Source organism: Chenopodium album, chromosome 23, assembly GCF_948465745.1.
Source record: "Chenopodium album chromosome 23, dcCheAlbu1.1, whole genome shotgun sequence".
NCBI classification, from domain to species: Eukaryota; Viridiplantae; Streptophyta; class Magnoliopsida; order Caryophyllales; family Amaranthaceae; genus Chenopodium; species Chenopodium album.
This window is the reverse complement of record NC_137856.1, coordinates 1833089-1856950: the sequence shown is the minus strand read 5'-3', so window position 1 is coordinate 1856950 and position 23862 is coordinate 1833089. Positions and strand designations below refer to the sequence as shown.

The window sequence follows — 23862 nt, the reverse complement described above, 5'->3', positions numbered from 1 at the left end:
ATACATTAACAATTCAAGAATATAATTTTGTTTAATCCTTTGTAACATTGATAGACGTAATAAGTATAACAATAAACAAAAAGCCATATGTGTAAAGTGATTTTTATTTCCATCAATAACCATAATCTAGAGTGAATCTTACAATTATTTTGCTTAAATAAAACAAGTTTCAAACTAAAATGATCACGAATTGAAAATCTGAATCAACATCATACATTAGATTTAACTCAGATAAATTTACCTAAATATTATATCTGAATTCAATCCCAAATTTTTTTACCATATACATTATACAACACCATAAAAGATACGAGTACCGAGTATAACGATTGGATTCTATATACGGAGTGTATCATTTATAAAACCTAACAAAATAGGCAAAAGCTAATGAGCGCTCCTGAGGCGTTAGATTAGAAAATTAAAAGTGGAAATATTTGTGTAAAACTAACATTAATTACACCCAACGGCGCGTAATTTTGTCATGCATTCCTAACTTAATACTCTTTTAACCAATAAAATTATTTCTTAATTAACGCCCCAACGATCGTTGGCAAGATCCAACAAAATATTATACTTGCAATCTAATACGGAGTCATGAGAGATTTGTCCGAAAGATTCCACAATCTAAACAAATTTTCACTTAAGTGGAGACTGGAAGTAAATCAAAATATCAAAAAAATCAAACCTAAGTATGAAAATGGAAGAAATTATATATATATATATAAATAAATTAAAGTATTTATTTATTTAATATAAAAAATCTATTCCGATTGAAACGTGTAAATGGCCGTCGACCGTCGTCTTTCCCACGCTATAGGGGGTTGATTCAATCCCAGATTTCCCCTTTTTTCTCTCTCTTTGTCCCCTTTTCTCTTTCTCTCTCTTCCCCCAAAATCACAGCAAATTTACTCAGAATATAAATCCAAATTTCTGCAAAAACCAAAATAAATAAAGAAAAAAATCCCCTCTGCCACAAATTTCTCAACGCCAATCTCCTTTCTTTTGTTTTTTCCCATTTGAATTTCCCCATATTTTTCATAATTTTTTTTACCCCTTTTGGGTTTTTAATAATAATCGAGCTGAAGTTTGCAAAATCTGAAGCTGCCCTTTTGAATTAATCATAAATTTCCTGATTTTCTGAACTGGGGTTCTTCCATTTCTCTCTTTTTTTAATACTAGTTTGTCAACAGTCCCAGATTTTGACTTCTCTGATATCATCAATTTCTGGGTTTAATTGAAGTTCCTGGGTTTAAAGGGTGACTTCATGATAGTAACGGTCTAATTTACTAGTTTTCCCAGAAACCCAGTTTCAGATTTGTGATTATTTGAGGAAAGGTGCCTTAATTTGATGCAAAGTTTCATTCTTCTTTCTGGTAATTTTTTTATTAATATTTTTTTTGGTTAAATTTTATCTCTTACCCTTATTAGATCTTGTTGGAAGTGGAATAGTGTGGAATAAATGCTGAATTTAAATTTGAGGTGTAGTTTTTGTATTGCAATATTTGGTGGGTATGTTTAGAATTACCAAATGGTATTGATTTGTGTTTAAATTAGGTCATGCTGATGAAAGTTAGTATAATTATTATGTTGATTATACAATTGACAGTTTAAAGATTTGAAGTTTTTAGAGTGGCTTCTTCTTCATGTACTACTGTTAAATGATGATCATACACTTATGAGTAAATTACTTTGTTTTTTTTGGAAGATGAGATGATATTTCATTATTTCAAGAACATGTTTGAGCTGCTATGTAAGAAGATTATACGGAATACTTTTAGTTTCGGCGTGAACGATTGATTGTCTATTTAGGTTGACTGTTGCGGCTTCTTAGCGAATGTGAATAGGGAGTTGGAATTCGAGGCTTCGATCATTATAGCTGCTCAGTGTTTGCTTTGTTTTTGATGGGTGATGAATGTCTTATTGTGTTGTAGCTAGTTCGAGAGTATCATATAAGGTGTGGTTAGATGTTGCAAAAATCATGGGTGTGAATTCTTAAAATAATACAATCCAGCAGAACTTATTCTTCTTAACTTAGATTGAAGTGTTAAGTCTCTTATGGACTAGTGAATCTGAACTATGTACTTGTTAAATTATGGTAATGGGTTAGAAGGATCTTACTTCGTATAAGACATTTAAGTATCAGAATGTTTAATGTTGATTCCTTTTTTTTCTGTCTGGATATTGCAGGCTATTCAACATGTACCACGCTAAAAAATTCTCGACAGTGAGCTTGGTGCCACATAAAACACAAGGGAGTGAGCCAGTTGCAAATGCTGGAGCCATGGGAAATTCTTCCATGAAGAGCTCAACACCTCCCGGAGGAGGAAGTGGGAAACAACGGCTAAGATGGACTGAAGATCTTCACAACCGTTTTGTAGATGCCATCACGCAACTTGGTGGACCAGATAGTGGGTATTTTCTTTTGAGCAATGAAATGTGTTGTTAAGTCAATGTCAATCCATGGTCTTGTGGACAATAATATTATTTTACTAAAGTTCATTCCATGCAAATCAGTATTTATGGTTGCTGCTGGTCACTAGTTAACCTAAATGAACTTAACTGAGGTCTCTTACAAAGCTGTGTACTTAACTAATTAAATTAAAGGCTTTGGATGATGATCCTTGTCAAAGTAAACAAAGAAAAAGTTTGTTGCTACAGTTACAAAATTTTGTTAATTAAGTCTGTTTTGCTTACTGTGTTGGGCCTTGGAATACAAGTTGCCTTTGATTTTGCTTGGAATATACAAGGGCTTGCATGATAGAAATTTATCTCCTGCCACCTTAGCTCATCTCATTTTGAAATTTATGTTATGGGATGCTGATTGGTGGCTCGTGTTTTGATTGGAGTCTTTCTGGAAGATATGGACTCCATTCCCTCCTCCTTTTCCCACAATTAGCTGTATAGGTTATGGGGTGTACCTCCTTCTAGTCGCTAGGAAATCAGCATAAAAGAAAATATTTATCTTGCTTTGTAGCTATATGCCTATTTGACAAGAGCTAGCCCAGATCGAACGTTTTAAGAATCAGGCTAGCTGTGAACTAGCTTTGGACTGATTCAGGAAGGATCTGATTTCAAATTTAAAACTCACTTTTTCTCCTCTTCCACTTCAATACCATTTTGCACTGAAGTCTTACACATGCATTTCTCGTTCTTTCTACCACTGAAGCCCATTTTTAAAATGTAAGTTTTCATACAAACAAGACACTCAGTAGAGTAATGTGTAGTCTTGATGAGTACACAGGTCAGATTGTGGTTAGTAATTCTTGCCTCTCCTTTTTCCCTTATATGCCACATAGTTTTTTCCTTTTCTCTGCTTTTGCAGCTTCTTGATATGTTCTCTTCTATTGTTGATGAACATATCATATCAAAGATCTCCATCTATTCTTCTATATTTATCTCTCTTTGGTTTTTTTAAACTATTTGTAGCACATTGCTGACACGTATGGTAGAGGCTTGCATATAAGGAAGATTTGAAGTGGAAGATTTAGTCTTCCGAATGTATCTGAAACTAAGGAATTTTATAATAGTACTAATTTACTAGGTCCTTGATCTGGAGATGATTATCATTATATATTATTCTTGTTGCTGTCACTACAGATTAGTATTACATTTATCTTTTATAGGCGAAGCCTTGGAGGAATTTTTTTTTAATTTTCAAAAATAGACATGTAGTATCATATTCATTTATTTTTGTTAAGTGCTGAACAAGTTATTTTCTACCAGTGTGGTTGAAATTTTTGAATGCCTTGCTGATGCTTACATGCTTGACTCAAATAATGTGATTTTCCAAGAAGAGTCTTTTGTACTATTGCTCATTAATGCAAAGGGCCCCACACTAGTTACGGATTTTCTGGAGGATGTATTAGTTTCGGATTTTGTGAGATGCTGTTGGAGTGGATACACTTTTATATTATTATTGTTAGAAATATGGCTCTTACAATCTTACTCGATTGCATTTTTGCCAAAGAAAACCTTGTTATTTATTAGTTTATCTGTTGAAAATATGAGAAAATTCATTACCATTTCTGTTTTGCAGGAGCAACCCCTAAAGGAGTTCTAAGAGTGATGGGTGTACCCGGACTTACCATCTACCATGTGAAAAGTCATTTACAGGTTCATCCTCAGTTTATTGCATATGCTCATTGCTTCACAGTTCTTGCTTTATTCTCTAGTAAAGATATAATCAGGATGGCAATTGTTCATATTATCATTCATGATGCTCAACCCAGTTGAATGTATCTTTTTTTGCAGAAGTATCGCCTTGCTAAGTATCTGCCAGAGTCGCCCAGTGATGGTACAGGTGCCTGCCTGTATACTCTGATTTTGATATGTCTTCTTTAATTATCGTGTAGTTAATGTAGACTTTTCTCTTGATTTTTATAGGTTCCAAGGATGAAAAGAAAGTTTCTTTGGATGGTTTAGCAAACGCAGATTCTTCCCAGTGAGTGTCTCCTAGCTTTATCCAATCTTCACATGCAATTTTCAGACCTTCCTGCTATTACATAAGCTGCACACGACATGGGCAATGATACTACTATTTGTTTTATGCTCCTATATCTACTCTTTTCAGGGGATTACAGATTAATGAGGCACTTAAAATGCAAATGGAGGTCCAGAAACGTCTTCATGAGCAGCTTGAGGTTAATATTTATGAATCTATTCTTTTGTTTATTGATGGAAAGGACTTCATATTGTGAGCATTTCTTAAGAACTTGCTCTTCCTTAGTAGTCACTCTGACCATTTATACTTTTATAGTAGGACACATTTAATTCAAGGTCATTTATGAGTAAATTTTTAGAATACCGTAACCATCTTTCACAGGTTATGAAATTTGCATTTCCACATTAGCATTGCAATCTTTCTATGGGATTCGATGATAAATTGTCTTATTCCAAACAGAAAGAGAGGGGGGGGGGGGGGGGGGAAGTGGACATGTTAGTGCTCAAGATGCTATGTAATTAAGGAAGTGGCTACTTAGGTTGGGCTATAATAGAAATGTCGCCTGCAAATCTGTGAGGGAGTAATATATTTCTTTTTCAAACAAGAATTTGACCTAGTACTATGTGGTTCATGTTGCTGATTTATAACCATATATAGGATGCCATCTTATGGGCACAGATCTAGTAATTATGCTTCTGAAATTAGTGATTTAAACATATATTCTCTGAAATGTATATCCTCAGTAACTGTTTTATTCTTGAAGGTGCAAAGGCAGCTGCAAATGAGAATTGAAGCGCAGGGGAAGTATCTGCAGAAGATCATAGAGGAGCAGCAGAAGCTGGGTAGTGTCCTGAGAGCTTCTGAAACGCTGCCATCATCCAACAATCAAGAAGAGGAAAGAGAAAAATCGGCAGATTCCCAGCCAGGTAGGGAAGCCTCACCAGGCCCCACATCTCCTCGGAAGAAGCAGAAGTTGGATCATTCATCAACAAGCAACATCGATACTCTTCCAGTTCCTTTAGAGAATAGTCCGAAGAAGGTGCTCCTCGACCAGTGGGATCGGAATCTATATGGCTCCGCTGCTGGGTTTGGGCTCGACTTAGAAACGGAGTTCAATAAGCAGGAAAACAATGAATGCGAACAAAGAATTCCATCGGAAATGGATTATCCAGGTAGTTCTAAGTAGGGCAGAAGCGCATTTAGAAATTAGGGGCACTTTAATCCTGCATCATTCTTGCATGCCCACCTGTTTTGTAAATAGTATTATCATCATTATACACATTTATAACAATGTAACTTGTAGTTGATTTTGTGTAAATTATTAAACCTTTGAAGTTGATGTGTCATATCTGAGCTTTGGAGCTGAAATTTTTCGACTTTTTAGTAAATTTCGACGAAGTTCTCTGAAATACGAAAAATGACTGGTGCTATATTATAGATGGTTGTGGTGGTTGTGATCCGCAGAATTATACAAATCTCGGCTTCTCGGGGATTACTGTCAATCAATCTCCAGAATTGAGTTAAAAAAATTTTGCTGCTTATTATACTGCCAAAGTTCTTCAATAAGACAATTATCTGGTGTAATTTAGGTGGTCCGGAGATTAGAGAATTGTTATTCATTTGGAGTTTTTGATTAGGTCAAGATTGTATTAGTTGGCTAATAAATTTTCTTTGTTAAATGTATTATAGGATGCCAGATATTTGAAGTTGACAGGAATCAACAAAAAAACTTCCATTTTTAGTGAGGAAAAAGTATCTTATACACTCACACTGTTTTCTGACTTTTCTCTTTGTCCTCACTCTATGAGTGATTTGTAAGGACTCCATTTAAAAGATTATTAGAAGGATAATTAGGTCATAAGTAAATGAACATCCTGCTGAACATATCTAAACTTAATAGACCAATGGTAAGTGTGCTTTATATTAGTTATTACTTCCTTACCCCACCATATGGTTCATACGGTAAATCGGTAATAATTTCAATATCTCTACGATTCTATCTCTAAACAATTTTCTCTTTCATATCCAAAAAGTTAAAGAGAGACTCAGTTTTCACTAGTTATTACTTTTTCATGTTTCAAATTGTTACAGTAAATGAGAAGATAGAAAAAGAACGGAGGGAGTGATCGGATATCGTGTCAATGAATAAAGATATCATGTAAGACAAATAAACTTTCAAAATAAGTTGAATAAATTCTTCAACCACCATACCTCCTCCATCGAATTAATTCCCCATATTCCTTAAGCAACTTAGACAACATTTCTTTTAGCCTTTTTTCTTTTCTTCTTGGAATTCTTAGATAAATTTGGTAGATAAACTTTCAAAAATGTGCATGACATTGCATTCAACCATTCAAGCATAATCTTGTACTCTATTTATTTAAAACTTCACTGTTATTGTCATCTCAACGAAAAATATTCAAAGTTTGAAGTTTGAACATACAAACGACTGAGGTACATTCCTCGACTTGAATTCCGATACAACTTCAATCAACAACCGAGCAGGCAGACAACTAGCAGTTGGTATTCTCATTGATAGAGTTACAAGAAACAAACTTAAAGTTACATAAACATTTCGTGTCGAATTGACAATTACAAATTTACATATATGAGCACTTTTTTTTGACATCGATGGTATCTATCAGTAAAGCTGTGACTTGGCCGACTTAGCAGTATACAGCCATCACTAAGTTTCACAGTTACGTAATGTACATAATTACAGTATGTAATGCTTATACCTCTAACAAAATACAACACTAGGGATATATTCTAGGCTAGCTAAGCTATATACTGGTAGTTTAATAGTAGCTGTTCAGTACTTCAGTGGCAACAACTCAACGATACAAGTAGTCTCATAACCAAGTTTTCGACCTGCTAATATATAGATTTAACAGAAGAACATGGATTCACAAACTTCCTTATGCAGCTTGGGTAGCTCAGGTACTTGAGCCTCGGTATGATTCGAAAATATTTCTGAAGTCAAAATTTGTGATGCTTTGCTGGCCGCTAGGTGTGCGTATCTGATTGGAGTAACTGCAGAAGCGTTCAAAAAGAAATTCGATCAGATAATATTCCATGCAGTAAAAAATATCAATTACAGCTTTAGTAGGGTTGTCTAGAGGACAGCTTATGATTTTACCGATAGATATGGCCTTCGTGCATTTTTGGTACCTGCATGTATTTCAGTAGAAATGAAAAAACTGTTAATTATGACTTTTTTACGAAAGAAATTCTTTTAATTTTCAAGGTAAGTTAGTTATGGTCTTTGTTCTTACACATAAGACAGAGAATGAACCAACTCTTGCAGCTCATCAGATGAAATTCCTATCTCATCCAGCAAGACATGGTAATGTATTGGCCTCGCTGTACCCTGTGAAAAGTTAGCCAGAGTTCAACAAGAATGTTTCAAAAGCATGATACTTTTAATTGGTAGTCCCTCCGTCCCTAAATAATAGTAGAACACAAAAACTGATTGAGGGTCATTTTTTCATATATAAAAAAAATTATAAAATGAATCTATCAACATAATAATCCTTCATTATTCAAAGCTGTATATTATAATCCCGTAAATACCAACAGTCTTTCTTTGGAATTAGCCAATTAGGTGAGCTTTCATAAAGGGTAATATGGAATAGAGCAAATTTAGAATATGGCCAATTTATCTACCAAAGACAGGATATAATTGTGGCCTATAATTAAAGACAAGGGAGAAATTAGAAAGTAATTACAAATTCATGGCTTAAGCTTGAAGTAATAAAAAATTCAACTTACAGCATATGCAGCATGCGGGCACATGTAAAAATCATAGTAATGAGGATGACAAATTTTGCTATCAACCACAGTTCCTGCAGTATGTAGCATTTTAGGAGCTTTAGCAGGCTTAGGAGATAACATAAACAAACATAAAAATCTAAAACAAGCATTTTCCTCACCAGGAGGAACATTTTGATGTTGTTGTCTAGATTGAAAGAATTTTGTATGATGCCTTTTCTGCGCGATGATTATTGTAAACATTGGGTGCCAATCTGAATCAAGAAGCTTACATGCCTGACATTAAAAAGAAAGAAAAACTTCAAAAAGACCATGATGAATACTGAAACTTAGTAGCAAAAGCTGTAAAGAGAACTTTTCGGATTAAAGCTGACCTCCAAGATTTGATGGAACTCTACATTCAACACTTGTTTGAACTGACCCTCGGAAACTCCATCCCTAGACATGAAAATAATAATCAAATAGCAGCTCTAGTTTCATACAAAAATAGCTAATTAGATCCATGATCAGAACATTGCTTCAGGTTTACCAGTTAGAATCTGACAACGATCACTTTCAAAACATAACATGAAGCAATGTCTTGATACCCTCGAATCTCACAATATGCAACTGAAAGAAATTCTACCTGAATATTATAACATGTGAAGGCTTCACTTTGCCTGAGGTTGAAAAAAAATCCACTAATAACTCCCTGTCAAAAAGCACAAAAGACTTGAGCATGTACTTTCCTTGCTCAGCACAGGGACAGGAGAAATGAAAACCATCAAACAAAACATCACCCAATGCATAAAGCACGTGTGTATATAAGAGTTTTTGAACAGCATGCAGTCATCATTTGTTGAGTTGAATCATAGCACATGTGTGTAAGAAATTTAGGAACCTACCTGATAATGCCTTCGTCTTTGTCACCATTGCCAGGCATGGGCTTAAAAAGAGACTCTATAATTTCAGCCTTGGATGACTGAGAACGAACTGATGCCCTGTAACGAGCCATTGATGGCCAACATCTCGAACTTACTACCTGCAAGTTCCAGGAAATATTTAGAGGGGGAAAAAACTTAACAGAAAGAAGAAAATAGTGTACAAGGAAAGACAGCATCTTACAGAAGCAATAGATGGAAAATCATGTAGTCCTACAGATCCATGACATACATCCATACCAAAAATTATGGTAGGCTTCTTAAAGAGAACAGGAGAATTCCATTCGATTGCTAGTCGAGAGTGCAAACCACCAAGCTGCAAAGAAGCAAAAGAAACTAGTGTTAAATGCAACTTCTAACACATGTAAGGATATAAATGCTCGAAAAACCAACATTATTTTACTTTGGCATTGATCTTCAGCAAGAGACTATTAAAATATTGCATGTCAAGTTTACTTGATGAAATGCATTGATTTGCAATCCCAAGTTCTATAAGAGTCTTCCTTTTCCATGGACCTTCAAAAGAATGCGAAAAATTAGATTCAGAATGCAACAAATTTGATTCATGAGAAATTTTCAGAGATGAACAAAAAATGTGCAGATGCAAAAAAGGTGACCCTGACCATATATGTCGGAATTTTTATTAGGCAGAAGGCAAAGTATGAAATCTGGCCACGTCTTTTTTTTATTTGATTGTGCTTTCAATGGCTTCAGCTTCATGTCCAGTAGTTCAAATATCTTCTCCACCCTAATGGAAGGTGGTGCTTGTCTATAACATTTGTTCTCCTCAATGATGCAAATCGGAGGCTTTACAGACTAGTAACAGAAAATATAATGCTCATAATAAGATAAAACAAACAGAAAATGCAGAAAAGGACATTAATTTCTTTCAGTAGGAACTTACGATTCCCATCATTTCACCAGACTTGGCAAAATAAGTACAGACTATCCTTGGGTCAAAGCATGATCTGAAACTCACCATTGCCCAACTATGAACACTCATAGGCTCAGCTAACATCTACAGAACACAATTTATCAAATATTGTAATTTGTAAACAGTTGGATGTTAAACTAAGAGAAAAACAGCATATTTGTATTAGCTACCTTGCCATTTAGGTTCCAGCAGCCAGCACGAGGAACAACTTCTTCTCCTCGTCCTACTATTAGCTGTGAATAAACCAGTGACTTTAGATGTAAAGATTGCAAACAGGGATATACAGCATGTAACTGGTAATAGAAGGGGGAAATGATCACCTTTGGGGCTGCCAAAACACGGCCTTCAACTTGAGTAAAAGTCCTAGCTATTGAAACACCACAAGACTGCAGCATTGGCTCAGTTGCATATTTATTGGTTTTGCGTGCCTGTTCACCAAAGAAAATTTAAAAATTGTAAGAATTTCAGCTTTTGAGGAAAGAAAAGGGGAAAAAATTTAGGATCATACCTCTGCCAACATCGTCATCTTTTCTCGTGGCCTCTGTCTTGAGGATTCAATAAGCATCAATGTTTGAGGGGGAGTAAGTTCTTTAGTGTATCGCTGTAAGGGAAGCAAAGAGCATAGCTTCAAAGCATAGAGGAAGAAAGTTAGTGTATGAGATGAAGAAATTAAACTAAATTGTAAAATATTAACTGTATCTGGATAATCACCTCAATGGGGTAGAACTTTGATTTTCTTTTGCCAATGTTAATACAAGGGAAGTCACCAGAATATTGAAGGTGCATCTTCTTATGCTTAACAAAATAATCATAGACTGTCACTTGAACATCTTGAATATCATTTTGTCCTCCTTCATTCCTTAGCAAAAACCTTACAAGCAATTGAATTGTTGCAATGAATCCAATGCCAGAATCTGAAAGCAAAGAGGAGGTGGATATAAATAATACTAACCTCTGCTTCTTACATACGTATTCACTCAATCCGGTGATTCTACTCTCTCTATCAGATGGGAAAATTTTTATCTTCAAATTCTTCAGCACACGTCTAGCCTGCAGAAAAGCAAAATGATATCAAGCCCTATCATTTTCATAGTATGACCTGGTTACAGGAATTGCTTCCCTCTTCTAGAAACATTATACCTTTGACCAATCGATGCAAGATGTATTTTTGACATTCTGGTTGGCAACTAGAAAATCAAGCACAGGACCAGGCTTCAGAACTGTGGTCAGGGACATATCTGCATTAAAGACAGAATTATTAGAATGTTATGCATGTGAGCATTATTTCCTAAAAATGCTTAAATTTTAAAACCACATTTTCAAAGAAAAGAGGAAGGGAGGAAGCTTGCCCATGTTAAGAGTCAATCCATGCTGAGTAGGACAAAAACTTGAGTAAAGACCTTTACATCCAAAGACACCCCCTCCAATATCAGCGAAGTTCTTTGGATCATCATGATAAGATGATTGCTTGACAATAAGGCAGCCCCTAGGAGAAGTTTAAGCCATCGGTTTCAATACATGTAATAAACATCAGGCCAAAAAAAAAGGGAAACGACATGAAAATAGATTTCCAAACTCACTTTTTTGCAGCATGTTGCCTTAGGACAACATCTAGCACCTTGATGACTTCATGAACCTTCTCAGAATGCCTTCCTCGTAGCATGTCAGAAATAACACCAATTGGATATTTTCCTACATACTTCATCACTACTCTGAATGTCCTTGTCTGAAACACGCACTTTTGCCTCTTTCCACCACCTTGAGTAAGGCTTCCGCTTCCATTAAAGCTGCTATTATCACCATTACTACGTATGTGAAAAAATTAAATTTCATCACCAAAGTTAGGTTTCACATATCATATATCATCAGGAATTCGATTAGCTTGACAAGAAAAATTTGCTACCTTTTTAATGAAATCTTGTCCAAAACAACAGTGAAGTCCAGCTCTTTCCTTGGAAGGGCACCCCACATGAATAATGATTTCTCACCATCATAAGCAAAGTCCTTTCCATCCAGATCAAGTTTATAAATTTCACGGATTTTGTCCATTATTGTCCTTCCAATACCTTTCCCTTCAGCAGGTCGGCCATCTTTGTTATAAATCGAAACCTTTAATTTGTAGAAGAGAGCGAGGAAAAAAAATCAAATGAAAAACTATTCGTAAAAATTACATTTTTAGAAGATTAAGGAAATTTTAGATGAGATTATGAGAATAAAGAAAAATGAGACATACAGAGTAGTGAAAGAAGTAGCCAGCAGAATCAGCAAGCTCTACTCTGAAGTGATTAGTACAAAGTGATATTTTGTTGCCTTTTACTCCAAATCCAGGCCTTGACATAGGAGTTCGTATTCGATTGTGATCAGAATCAGAAGCATTCATATCCATTTTCCTCTTTACCTAAGTGTACACCAGATAACCAAAACCACAAGATTAAATGATAATGAATAACAAAAAAAATTGCTCATAATTAGCCTGAGCTTCAACCAACACAAATGAAACGTTACAAAACCTCTATGAAATACATTCAAGAGTCAATGCGCCAACCAGCTTCATTAGTCATTATACATGATGAACTAGCAAGTAGATCCCTCAAGAAGCAAACATACAAGATACTAAATCAAATGTACTTTAGTAATAAGATTTTGCATGAAGATAGTAAAAGCTAATGTCATTATTATTTTTGCTCGCCTAAGGTTTAATAAGTTTTGATGTTTGTTCACCAAAGGTTTAATAAGTTTAGATATGTTCAGATAAGGAAAAAAAAAAAAAAACAAACAAACAAAAACAAAACAAAAATCCAACAAACAAAAAACACATAAGCTTAAATGAGGGCAATAGGTTCATATGAGTTAGGAAATTTTTAATAAAGGTCAATAAGAGCTACTTAAGTTCAATTTACAATTAAAATAAGTTCGTATAAGATCAGCTAAGTTTAATTAAGTTCATATAAGTGAAAATATCAGGTGAATGAAACACACCCCGCATACAAATGAAAAATAAGTTGATTAAACGCAACCTAAGTTTCGATTAGATAAGGTCAGGTAAATAGAACGCACCTTTACTAGTTCCCTAGTTCTCATCTATCATTAAAAAATCAATAAGCCCATTGTCAAATAGCAGAATTCACTTCCAATTGTTTTTAAAAAATTCAATAGTTTTACTTAGTTAGAATAATGTCAATTAAATAAATATTGACTGAAAATAATAGCAATTTCCCCTTCTAACAACTTCAATAATGTGTAGTACTAGTAGTGTAAAACAAATTCTCCAATCCAAACAAACAATTCTTTCAATTAAACAAGAGAGAAAGAGAAAATTTATACCTTTAGAGCTTTGTACTGTCCAAATTGAAATGGGCACTTTTAGATTGCTGTACAAAAATCAAATCAAACCCTCCTTGATCCTTGACAAATAAAAAATAAAAACAACAAGAAATGATCAAACATTATATACTATCAAACCCAGAATAAAGAGAAGAAAATATATAAAATTGAAGAGATTAAGACAAACCTGAATCAAAATTAACCAAAGATTGCATGCAATGAAGCTTCTTGAATTTCACAAAGTAACCCTTTTTTTAATTTTTTGGGAGGAAGTAGGAGTAAGACTATGAATTTATATTGCATGCTATAATAATCTGAAAAAACTGAAACTTTACAGGTACATTTTGATATTAGACAGGTGAATTTTTCAGCCATTAGATAAAACTGAAGTACTGTACCACCCATTTAAGCTGGCAAATTTCTGAAGCTTCTCTCTCTTTGATGGGGGAAGGAGGTGTTGTTGGGCGTGGGAGTGATAGAAGAACAGAGGACTAAGGACTAAGGACTAAGGACTAAGGAGGGAGAAGTGATGGTACTATTGTGTGTTTTGTGATAAAATAGATCATTATTTTGATTTCAGGTCGGTTCGAGTCAAGTACGGTTTTTTTTTTGGGAAATTACCCATATTTTACGAAGTATGTTATTTTATCCGTGTAAGTTATACAAAGAATTAGTTGTTAACTTGTTAATATTACTTTAGTCATGTAATTTTGAATGTAATTCAAATAATCGGATACGAGTCAATTTTGTCAAGTTTATTTTAAAATATTCCTTTTATATGCTTTTTGTATTGGATGAAAGGGTAGATATCAATTTTGGTGTGTGTGAAAATTCACTCTTGGACATATGGTGTCAACAAAGTCACTAACAACTCATTCTTGGTTTCTTGCTAGTTGCTTTTGTTTTTTTTTTTTTTTTTTTTTTTTAAATCATAATCTATACTTTAACATATGATTTTAAATTTCAACCTTGCTTAAGAGCAATGTATAAGTGAGCTTTGCATGCCTTCTAATAGTGCCATAACTCATTCTTCTCACTTAAGGTACACATTTGTTATATTTTGTAAAGATCATTGAAGTAAAGAGCTGAGAAAAGTAGTGATGTAAAGGTAGTCGATTTCAAGTCTTAAGTACCACCCCGAGACTTCACCAAGCAAACACACATTAGTCCATTACACACTTGTAAGACAATATGAACTCGGCGTAAATTGTTAATCATGATATGCAAGATTAATTATATTTACGGAAAGCTAACAGCAATCCCATTTACATAGATTCATGAGGAACAAATGCATCAAGTTGAACAAGTACAAAGTTAGCTGAATTTTTAGTCACCTTCAGCTTCAACTTTGTGTAAGAATTTGTTTCAAGATGCCTTACAGTAACTTCATAATCCCCATGAAGCAACACAACTTCAGAAATCCCTTGGCCATTGGCAGAAATCTCCAATGGTTTCGAGCTTGAAAACTCCGCGATAAGCTTATCAACGACATCTCCATTGGGTGTGTTGTTGAAGTTTTGATCAGTCAAGCACATCTTGCATTCGCTACTGAATGGTGAAGTTGGCCATATCACAATCCCTTCAACTGCAGGATGTGAATATCCCTCCCTTAAAACATCCTCCAAATACTCTGCCTGCTTATAATTTTCGAGCAAAATAGTCACATCAAAATGTTAAAATTTGTACAAGCAGTAAGTATGTAACCTTTCCTAACATAATACATCTTATTTTGAGTTTGGGTCATGCAGGTCGGGTTAATATTCTTTTGGTCCAAAGTCAGGTGATTTAATTTCGATATTTAGTTGTATGATCGAAAACAGGTTAATTTGGCTAGATTTACCTTTAAGTATAAACTGTATAAAACAAGCACTAGTTCTTGAAGTAGTAAGCTTTGTAACAAGTAAAAATTGATAGTACCTGGTTTTCCCCTTTGTCAACAAAGAGTTCAGTAAGCCATAGCGGGAATTTCATTGAAGCTAAGTAGTCCATTCCTGCTCTCATGTAAGCAATGTTGGGCTGACCGGGGCCGAACCTTGACTGCACCCCAACTCCCATAGGCAATGTATCATTACCACCACTCCTTTCTCTATAATATGATTGAGTGTTCTTCAGCTTTCTAGCATATTTTGCTGGTATTGAATCTTCGTCTTGGCTAAACTCTATAGTGTTATACTCATTCATGAACAAAATCGGTTTTTGATCAAGCTCATATGTTCTAGCATAAACCTCTGCTGAAGCATTTTCTCCAAGCTTATTCTCATAGAAGCTAAAATGCAAGTTCTCATTCACAACATCCCAATGGATCAATCTCCCTTTGTACCTTGATACAACAGATTTCATCCTGTTTTCAGCTGCGTCTTTCAACTCTTGTGGGCTGGTTTCGTTGTTTATCCAAGTGGGTTGGTATCTTGGATCATCCCAAATGATGTTGTGACCTCGAACATCAATGTTGTTCTGCTCACAAAATTGTAGCATGGCATCAGGTATGGTATAGTCTTCCTGCCCTCGTGTTTTTTCTGTGAAGTACCATTTCATTTCGTTCCCAAAAGCAGTGACTGAAAATTTAGAGGCAAACCAATCTTGATACTTTTTGCTGTTTAGGATATTCTGGTTAATTTCACATCCTGTAGGGAAACCTGATTTCATTTGCTTCAGAGTAATTTTTGCTCCTGCTACTGAAGTGCTATCTTTATTTGTCACATGTAATTTCACCTTACTCTTCCTCACCTACATAAACGGCGATTTTTGATGATTTAATTCACATAGTAACATACCATTACCATATAACTGTCATAAAATGTTGGTGTTATTTACCTTGGCAATGGTCTTTTCTTGCTGTGATTTCCATTGCTTCTTGGTAAAAGGTTGCAAGGAGACATTATCTACCCAAATTTCATCCACTGTATTTTTAGTCTGCATATACCAACATTGAAAACTTTCAGAAAATAGACAAATAAGAAACAAACATAGGCCTCCTTCCAAAAAAAAATAAAATTATGCTATAACTTCCATTGAGAAAAACATTGCACGGATCACAATTTACCTCGAAAGTTAAATCAACCGGACCTGAAAAGGCTGCAACTATCCCGCCTTTCAACATGCTCCAGCATCCTTGCTCTGCTATCACTGTACCTCCATGGAGGTATTTTCCACCAGGACTTCTAAATTTCACCGATATGATTTCACTGCCTTGGCTTATTTGAATCCATGCTGTGAAATCCATTTGAATATGAACTCATCATCAAGATTGTATTGTGAAAATATGACCATATTTGGTTATAAATTGTTGCCAAATCCTTCTCGGGGCAAGTTCTAAAGTAGAACAAGGAGTAAGAAGCTATGAATAACCTGAAAAGGCATAAATTTTCCCTTTCTGAAGCTGAACTCTCTGAGAAAGGCTATCAGATGGCTGAGTTCTGTTCAGTGCCGCGATGAACTTGTTCCCATCTTTTGTTATTCTTTCTTCAAGCTTTCCCTGACCAAACACAGTCCATCCTTCGACACCATTACTGAACTCTGGATTTTGTATGATTCCTCCACCATATTGAACCTTCCAAGCTTCCTCCAAACACTTTAAAATGGCAAAGCAACAAATGAAATTATATGCATCAGAACAAAAATGCAAGTTTTACTGATTGGTTTTCAACATAGCTACATATCATACAACCATTTTTTATAGGTATTATTTTTAAATATGCTTAAATTTCAATCAAGTTTAGTACCTCTGTAGTTGCCGAATAGTCGTATGACAAAGCTTGTATGGTATCACCTGCATCAGTTGAACAAATAAATTTTAGTAAATATAACATGCAAACTTTGTAACATCTACATACTATAAGATATGTAACAGCATGCTGTTTTGTTCAAAAACAGCAACTATCTTGGAAAATGATAACATCACATATTAGAAGCCTAATTTTCACATTCCTACAAGTGTAATCTTTAACAAACAGAACTAAATGAGAAGAATTGAAGCGATGATCAGGAGAGGAAGAGAGACCTAGATACAATAGAAAGCATGCATGCCATAATATGAAACTGATCTTCATTTCATAGGAAAATGAAAATTTTAAATAGCAAGTATTCTCGGCTTAGAGAATGTTTGAATCTTTAAATAGTAAGCAGTAGGATGCCTCAGAATCTGTACAAAGAAGTAAATTGTAGATTACAGCAAGAGAAGTTGATTTTAGAGTTGAAGGGACAAAAACTTCACCAACCTATATGGCCCACAGAAGAGTTCTTGAAAACTTACAAGCAAAATGTATAAGATGTGACAATGACATTATGGTCATGTTTCATTGCTTTAATCCTGGGATTATCTTGTCATCTTGGCTCACACTTTTCGAATGATCTTTTTCATGGTCATCAGCCTGCGTGGTTGCGATGATAGGTGGATTTGGGAATTGGTTTGCTTCAATACTAATATGTGCATTTGACATAACAGCTCCTTTTGTAGTTTCACTTTACTCAGCAACTCAGCACTCAGCAGCAGTGCAGGATTGAGCTTTTCTCGGCTGACAAGCCTTAAATCAAAAGAATCTGCCATAATTATTATTTCAGTTCTGAATGTATTCAATCGAAAATAGCAGCTTCGATCTTTTTCAATCTCTGCCTGTTTCATGACGAACAATCTTAACGGGAAACTACTGAATGAATGAATGAATACTGAGCATGACCAAGACTCAGATCCTGTAATATAACATACATATGTTCCACTCTACAACAGAAATCAGATAAATTGTAGTCTTTTGTCAAATTACATTTCCACAAAAAAGACCACAACAGTCCGTTTGGTATGAGGTAATGATTGATGGTAATAGAAATAAATGTGTAAACCCAACATTGACAATTGGCATTTTGACAACATTCTACAATTTACATAAAATTCGGATTAAGTTTCTTATGAAGCTGAGGCTCCTCTCGTCCGTATCTAGCAAAAACGTTTGCAAGTGTAGCCTTCTCATTCCATATTTAGCAAATTAGGGGAAGACCAGAAGCATCGAGAAATTTCCATATAGAGGTAAAACATAGGAAATGCCCCTAGACAAAGATAACCCAACATTGACAAACTGACACTTGACAACATTCTACAATTTACATGATCCAGATTACTTTGCTTTTGAAGCTGAGGCACCTCTTGTTCCATATCTAGCAAAAACGTCTGCAAGTTTGGCCTTCTCTTTGACTTTCAACCTGCATTATGGTTAAACAATATGTCAAAATTGGATATACAATCAGATCCAGCATTGATGCAAACATTTCCAACAATGCTCATGCAAAAAACCATTGCTTACTTCTTTGCAGATCCTGGGATACGTTGTTTTGACTTCTTCTCTAGCTTTAGGTTTGGATTCTTATCTGTCTTTTGGTTTGGCTTCTTGTCTGGTTTCTTTTTAACCTCTGACTTCTTTTTAGGTGACTTCACTTCATTTAACGAAGCACGTGCCAGCAATTTTGCTTCTAGCATTTCTACTTGTTTTAAGCGTTCGCTAGCACTTAATTGGAGCAAGTCCCCCAAAACATTTTTGCTGTCAACGGCCTTGATGCTTTTAACTAATTCTTCATACACATAATCATCATCCTCCCTAAATTGCAATGATTTTTCAATTTCCTCAACATCAACATCAACATCTTCATCTTGATCTTCTTCCTCCTCTGAGACAAGGAAGTTTCCTTCAGAAGTGCTGGTGTATCCATCATCTGATGCCCCCTCATAACTGCCATCAAGCGGCTTCAAAATTTCACACTTTATAGGCTTCTCAGACTTACCAAAAGAAATGTTTTGGCCTGAGAACATCTGAATGAACCTGTTAACAGCAGATACCATTTAACTCACAATATTAACATAATGATCCAGAGAACAGTCGTAAGTGATCAAAATGGCACAGAAAAGAGTATCATCACAGTTTTATATGCTCCCCTTCCACTATCATAGAGAGTCAAGAGACAACTATTTCCAAACAGCATTAAAGTAAGAATCCTGCTAAACAAATGGGTTGCTTTCTCTCAGAGAGAAGGAAAAACAGATACCTGTTTGCATCCGCCAGAGACTTGAAATCCACATAGGCAAGGCCTTTGCAGACAGGATCCCTTGTCTTTTTGTTTCCAGAGTTCACCGGTGATATCTTAATAATTCCAGAAACTCCTTCAAAGGCTGTCTTTAGATCTCTGTGGATATTCCTCTTCTTAGGAAGGTTGCTGATACGAACACGAATCCCGCCAGGAACACCTTCAGAAGCTGTAGACATTTCAGGTAATGCATCTTATGATAAATACCACATTTCTTCAATCTTTTAATCTACTCCCTCCGTCCCCTTTTGATAGTCCCTTATGGGCATTTTTCACGGGAATTAATAAACACAAATAAGAATAGTAAAAGTACATTGAAAAAATAAATTGACATTGGGTATGCAAAAAAGTAGAGAGAAAGTAATAAAAGTACATGGAAAAACAAAATATACATGGGAAATTTAAATTTGCACAAATATTGTTGCAAATTGGAGGGAATTTTGGTAAAAAAAATTAATATTAATGGTTGTTGGAAAAAGCAAATGGGGTGAACATTTTGGGACTAAAATTTGCCCATAAGGGACTATCAAAAGGGGACGGAGGGAGTAATATATTGAATATACAACCCATTGCACAGACAATATGATCAACAAATTACTGTAAGCAGATTAGGAACTGAAAAAGGATATGCATGAAGAATTCAAATTCACTCATCACATCTTCAGAAGAATCTGCTATAGACGTTTGCCTTCTGTTTCAGGAAAAGTGAGCATAACAAATAGACAAAGAAAAAGGTTTTTTAACAAGTTTTTGTGGAGCACAACCACTTTCCTGCTATGCAACAAAATATGATCCATCAAGGCAATGGTTTGAAATCAATGTTCAGTTGATTCCCTCTCTGAATTCTGACATATAAGTTATAAGTTTATAGTTCCTGATATAGTCAAGCAGTCAACGGAAAGCACAATGGCATGGACTTACAAGTAACATGATAAATCAAACTTCCTAAGGAGAGGAGGATAAGACGATAAGTTGTTGGGTTGCCAGAGCTGAAAAATACCATGCAGCAAAGTGGAGAGCAAGAGTACAAGACATACGTAGCATAAATCATAAAAGTATTAGATATTAGTCATACTACTTTATCGGATATCGAAGTAGCCAAAGTCACAAAAACTAAACTCAGGTATTTCTATTTTTTCTTGGGAGAAAGGCATTCTAAGCAGTGCTAAGAACGACTTTATAATGAGCAATTAGACAGGGGTTCTGATTTTTGTAAATTCGCTGCAAAAAGAAAGCTGGAATTTCTTAAGATGTCAAAGTTTGTTCAGAATTCCTAATCCTGATCCTGAAAGACACAGTTTTGCTCGAAACCACCTAAGATAAAGGATAAAGGCAAACCAACTAAGCGGGCATATTTGCATCATAAAAGGGACATCCAGTCATCTATTACAAACAAATTACGGTGTCCATCCTACATCCGACTGCAAATTGTACCCTCTCACATCTTCCTCGACATGCACATGTGTTCTTTACCTCTTTTTTTATTAAAATTCATGTTGTCTATCATTAAACACATATATGTATTTGTTCCCCATTAATGACTGAAAAGCTCAATACAGTTCAAAACCAAAAAAATCTTTTCAAACAACTTTATTTCTAACAAATTCAAGCATCCAATTCCTACATCTTGATATGGTACACTCCCTAAATCCATAAACTACAAACATCAGTTAGTCAAAACAGCAAATTCCACAGAATGCAAAACTATCCACACAAAGTTCTAGAACTGTAACACTAAAGCTTTGTTCAAGGAAATTGTTGGACCAAAACCTACATAGTTAAGCAACAAATATGCCTAATTCCACATCCATTATAAGCTAACCGTGGTTCATTCTTGCTAATTAAGGCTACGAAAGAACGGGACGATAAACGAGCAAAACAATAAATTAAACAACCAAAGATGAGAGAGATTAACACACACCATTGAACAACACCTCCGGGGGGTCATTCTTGGGTTTAGGCTTCTTGCCCTCATTCTTAAGCTTGGTAATATTAGCTAACTGAGCTTTGAAACTTTGCTCAATTTCTTCAAGTAATTTATCTTCAACAGAAGTATCATACACTTTCCCTTCACCAAACCCTCTTGGTTTATTCTCAAGCCATTCATTCATCTTATCATAAGTAACCATCAATTCATCATCATCATCAAATTCTTCATCATCAAATTCATCCTCATCTTCTTCCTCATCATCAAAAACATCCTCTTCATCAAAATCAAACCCATCTTCAACTTCAAATTCTCCTTCATTCTCAACCAATTGGGTATCACCCAAGTTTGGATTTTTATCCTTATTTTGGGCAAATAAGCAAAACCCAGTTCGACCCTGATAATAAAATGCAGAAAAATTAAAAGGGCAATTTCCAAATTCGTTGAATTAAACATAAAAACAAAATGGGGAAGTTTAATACTAACCGAAAATGATGAAGATAATGATAATGAAGAGTAATTGGGGAGTGATTCTGGAAAAAGAGGGAGGTTAGCAGTTTGATGTTGGAAGAGGAGAGAGAAGAAGTTGGTGGGTTTCTTCAGAAGAAGCGGCGGCGCTGACGGCGGCGGAAGCTTTCCTACAGCCTGCATCGTCGAGGATTAGGCGTTGAATGGGTGGGTGATAGTACTACTCTACTCTTTACTAAGCTTGTTCTGTGTTCTATCTACAAGATTGCGCTACTCTAACTAGTAACTAACTAACTATGAAAGGGGAGAGAGAGACAATAACATGTTGCAGTGCTATTCCTTCCGTCCCTAAATTACATTCCTATTTCTAGAATTTATTCCTCACATAATAGAGAGAAATAGGAATGTAATTCAGGGACGGAGGGTATAAAATATGAGGGAACCCCATTCATCTTTATCTAATGGTATTTTCGAATATATCAACAAAGCATCCCAGTCAGCATGGCATTTTCGTAAATAAGTGAACAACTTTTATTAATATACGGGTCCCACAAATGTTGACTTATTTACGAAAATGTCATGCTAACTAGAATTTTTTGTTGATTTATTTACGAAACTGTCACTAGATAAACAAAATTTGTTTATCATCCAGATAAACTTGTATTTTCTCCTAAAATATAGGTAATTAAATTAGTAAGGGGAAAGTAGACTCGGCTGGACCTAGCTAGTCATAAACCTCATAGGTTATCATTTGATGAAAGGGTGTGAGCACTGTCGCATTAAATGTTGGTGTCTTATGAAAAAAGGCCTCTAGTCAATTTGATAGTAAACTTAAGATGTCATTCTAAAATATGGGTAATTGAATTAGTAGGGAGAAGCATACTTAGCAAGACCTAAGTGTAGTCCTTATTGGTCATCATTTGATGAAAAGGCGTGGTTAGTGTTGCATTTGATGAAGTCGTCTCAATGAAAAAGAATTCTTACCAATTTGATACTAAACTTAAAATGACAAGCTATAATTTGAGTGATTGAATTAGTAGGGGGATTCAAAAGCGAGAAGACCTAGCCATAGCCCTCATATATCATCATTTGATGAAAGGATGCGAACAGTTTCACATTTGATAATGGTGTCTCAATGAAAAAAAAAAGACTTCTATGCTTCAAAAAATAAATGAAAAAAGATTTCTAAACAATTTGATACTAAACTTAAAATGACATGCTAAAATATGGGTAATTGGATTAGTACAAGGAAGCAAAAATGGCGGGACGTAATCATAACTCTCAATCATTTGATGAAAGGGTGTGAACAGTGTCACGTTTAATGAAGGTGTCCTAATGTAAAAGGCTTCTAGTCAAATTGATACTAAACTTAAAGTGGTATGCTAAAATATAGACAATGGAATTAGTACTCATAATTTTAATTTTCGGAAGATTATCACATGAAATATTGCATGGTTTTATTGGTTAATATTGTATTATATGAACGTGTGAAAAACATGTAAATAATACACACCCTAACTTAAGTAAGTAGGGTGGGGTGTAGAAGTATTAAAAAATGGGTGTTGTAAAAGAAAAATAATGAGGTTAATAGTTTTAAGTAATTTAATTGACTATAAACTATTTTAACTAAACTGAATTAACATTTTTACTGTTATATTATTATTTTTTATGAATTAAAATTATTTTTACTGACTATCTAATACTCGTATATTTCTTCAATTAATGATTTTTACTGAATTGAAATTATTTACACTAAATATTATTTATTTAAGTTGAAATGAACAATGGAGGGAGTAAGCATAGGTCGAAAAGTGATATTTTGACAAATTTTTTGACAATTGAATTTCAATGCTTTTTCAATGTAGCTGATTTCGCTCTCTCAAAAAAAAAAAAAAATTAGCTGATTTCGCCCCTTTTAATGCATAACAGATTAACGGTAGCTGAGTTGCCTGAGTAAGGGCCTGTTCTCTTACGTTGAAATTCAGTTCAGTTCAGTTCAGTTCAGCTG

General features: G+C 34.9%; 4 protein-coding genes across 6 annotated transcripts; 1 reads left to right on the top strand and 3 right to left on the bottom strand.

The window, feature by feature from the left end:
* The first annotated feature begins 813 nt into the window (after nt 1-813).
* Nucleotides 814-5809, top strand: LOC145609090 (uncharacterized). Of its 3 annotated transcripts, none has more exons than XM_081664655.1 (7): nt 814-1373; nt 2188-2408; nt 4037-4113; nt 4252-4294; nt 4384-4441; nt 4571-4640; nt 5205-5809. In XM_081664655.1, the coding sequence occupies exons 2-7, from the start codon at nt 2198-2200 to the stop codon at nt 5625-5627; spliced, it is 882 nt and encodes a 293-aa protein (XP_081520781.1). In that variant the 5' UTR covers nt 814-1373; nt 2188-2197; the 3' UTR covers nt 5628-5809. The 3 variants fall into 3 exon arrangements, with proteins under 3 accessions (XP_081520781.1, XP_081520780.1, XP_081520782.1); XM_081664654.1 differs by having other exon boundaries at nt 815-1373; nt 4252-4300; XM_081664656.1 differs by lacking the exon at nt 814-1373 and having other exon boundaries at nt 2229-2412; nt 4252-4300.
* A 1136-nt stretch (nt 5810-6945) lies between these two features.
* On the bottom strand, nt 6946-12452 carry LOC145609541 (protein argonaute 4-like). The gene is made up of 22 exons (XM_081665000.1): nt 12300-12452; nt 11967-12175; nt 11647-11871; nt 11416-11552; nt 11207-11304; nt 11019-11116; nt 10778-10937; nt 10575-10691; nt 10387-10494; nt 10237-10299; nt 10037-10150; nt 9756-9948; nt 9536-9648; nt 9317-9448; nt 9097-9233; nt 8838-8903; nt 8587-8650; nt 8374-8488; nt 8213-8286; nt 7717-7811; nt 7581-7612; nt 6946-7474 (listed from the first exon to the last, which is right to left on the bottom strand). Exons 1-22 carry the CDS (start codon nt 12450-12452, stop codon nt 7329-7331), a joined length of 2649 nt encoding a protein of 882 aa, XP_081521126.1. The 3' UTR covers nt 6946-7328.
* Nucleotides 12453-14607: 2155 nt separating this feature from the next.
* On the bottom strand, nt 14608-17501 carry LOC145609145 (endo-1,4-beta-xylanase 5-like). Its single transcript, XM_081664698.1, has 7 exons — nt 17391-17501; nt 17113-17159; nt 16739-16961; nt 16434-16600; nt 16205-16303; nt 15308-16117; nt 14608-15024 (listed from the first exon to the last, which is right to left on the bottom strand). The coding sequence occupies exons 1-7, from the start codon at nt 17437-17439 to the stop codon at nt 14656-14658; spliced, it is 1764 nt and encodes a 587-aa protein (XP_081520824.1). The 5' UTR covers nt 17440-17501; the 3' UTR covers nt 14608-14655.
* Nucleotides 17502-18045: 544 nt separating this feature from the next.
* Nucleotides 18046-22099, bottom strand: LOC145608608 (uncharacterized). Its single transcript, XM_081664223.1, has 5 exons — nt 21873-22099; nt 21381-21783; nt 19421-19628; nt 18685-19197; nt 18046-18583 (listed from the first exon to the last, which is right to left on the bottom strand). Exons 1-5 carry the CDS (start codon nt 22035-22037, stop codon nt 18499-18501), a joined length of 1374 nt encoding a protein of 457 aa, XP_081520349.1. The 5' UTR covers nt 22038-22099; the 3' UTR covers nt 18046-18498.
* Nucleotides 22100-23862: the final 1763 nt, after the last annotated feature.

Coding starts and splice junctions, on each gene's coding strand:
- LOC145609090 (XM_081664654.1), top strand. CDS start 2,198: ATGTACCACGCTAAAAAATTCTCGACAGTGAGCTTGGTGCCACATAAA. Junction 2,409..4,036: donor GCAACTTGGTGGACCAGATA/GTGGGTATTTTC, acceptor TCTGTTTTGCAG/GAGCAACCCCTAAAGGAGTT. Junction 4,641..5,204: donor GTCTTCATGAGCAGCTTGAG/GTTAATATTTAT, acceptor TTATTCTTGAAG/GTGCAAAGGCAGCTGCAAAT.
- LOC145608608 (XM_081664223.1), bottom strand. CDS start 22,037: ATGCAGGCTGTAGGAAAGCTTCCGCCGCCGTCAGCGCCGCCGCTTCTT. Junction 21,784..21,872: donor CATTATCTTCATCATTTTCG/GTTAGTATTAAA, acceptor TTTTATTATCAG/GGTCGAACTGGGTTTTGCTT. Junction 19,629..21,380: donor CCCGGAGGTGTTGTTCAATG/GTGTGTGTTAAT, acceptor AAATGTCTACAG/CTTCTGAAGGTGTTCCTGGC.
- LOC145609145 (XM_081664698.1), bottom strand. CDS start 17,439: ATGAAGATCAGTTTCATATTATGGCATGCATGCTTTCTATTGTATCTA. Junction 16,962..17,112: donor ACTATTCGGCAACTACAGAG/GTACTAAACTTG, acceptor GCCATTTTAAAG/TGTTTGGAGGAAGCTTGGAA. Junction 16,118..16,204: donor AAGAAAAGACCATTGCCAAG/GTAAATAACACC, acceptor CCGTTTATGTAG/GTGAGGAAGAGTAAGGTGAA.
- LOC145609541 (XM_081665000.1), bottom strand. CDS start 12,452: ATGGATATGAATGCTTCTGATTCTGATCACAATCGAATACGAACTCCT. Junction 10,938..11,018: donor TACGTATGTAAGAAGCAGAG/GTTAGTATTATT, acceptor ATTGCTTGTAAG/GTTTTTGCTAAGGAATGAAG. Junction 8,489..8,586: donor AGTTCCATCAAATCTTGGAG/GTCAGCTTTAAT, acceptor TTTTAATGTCAG/GCATGTAAGCTTCTTGATTC.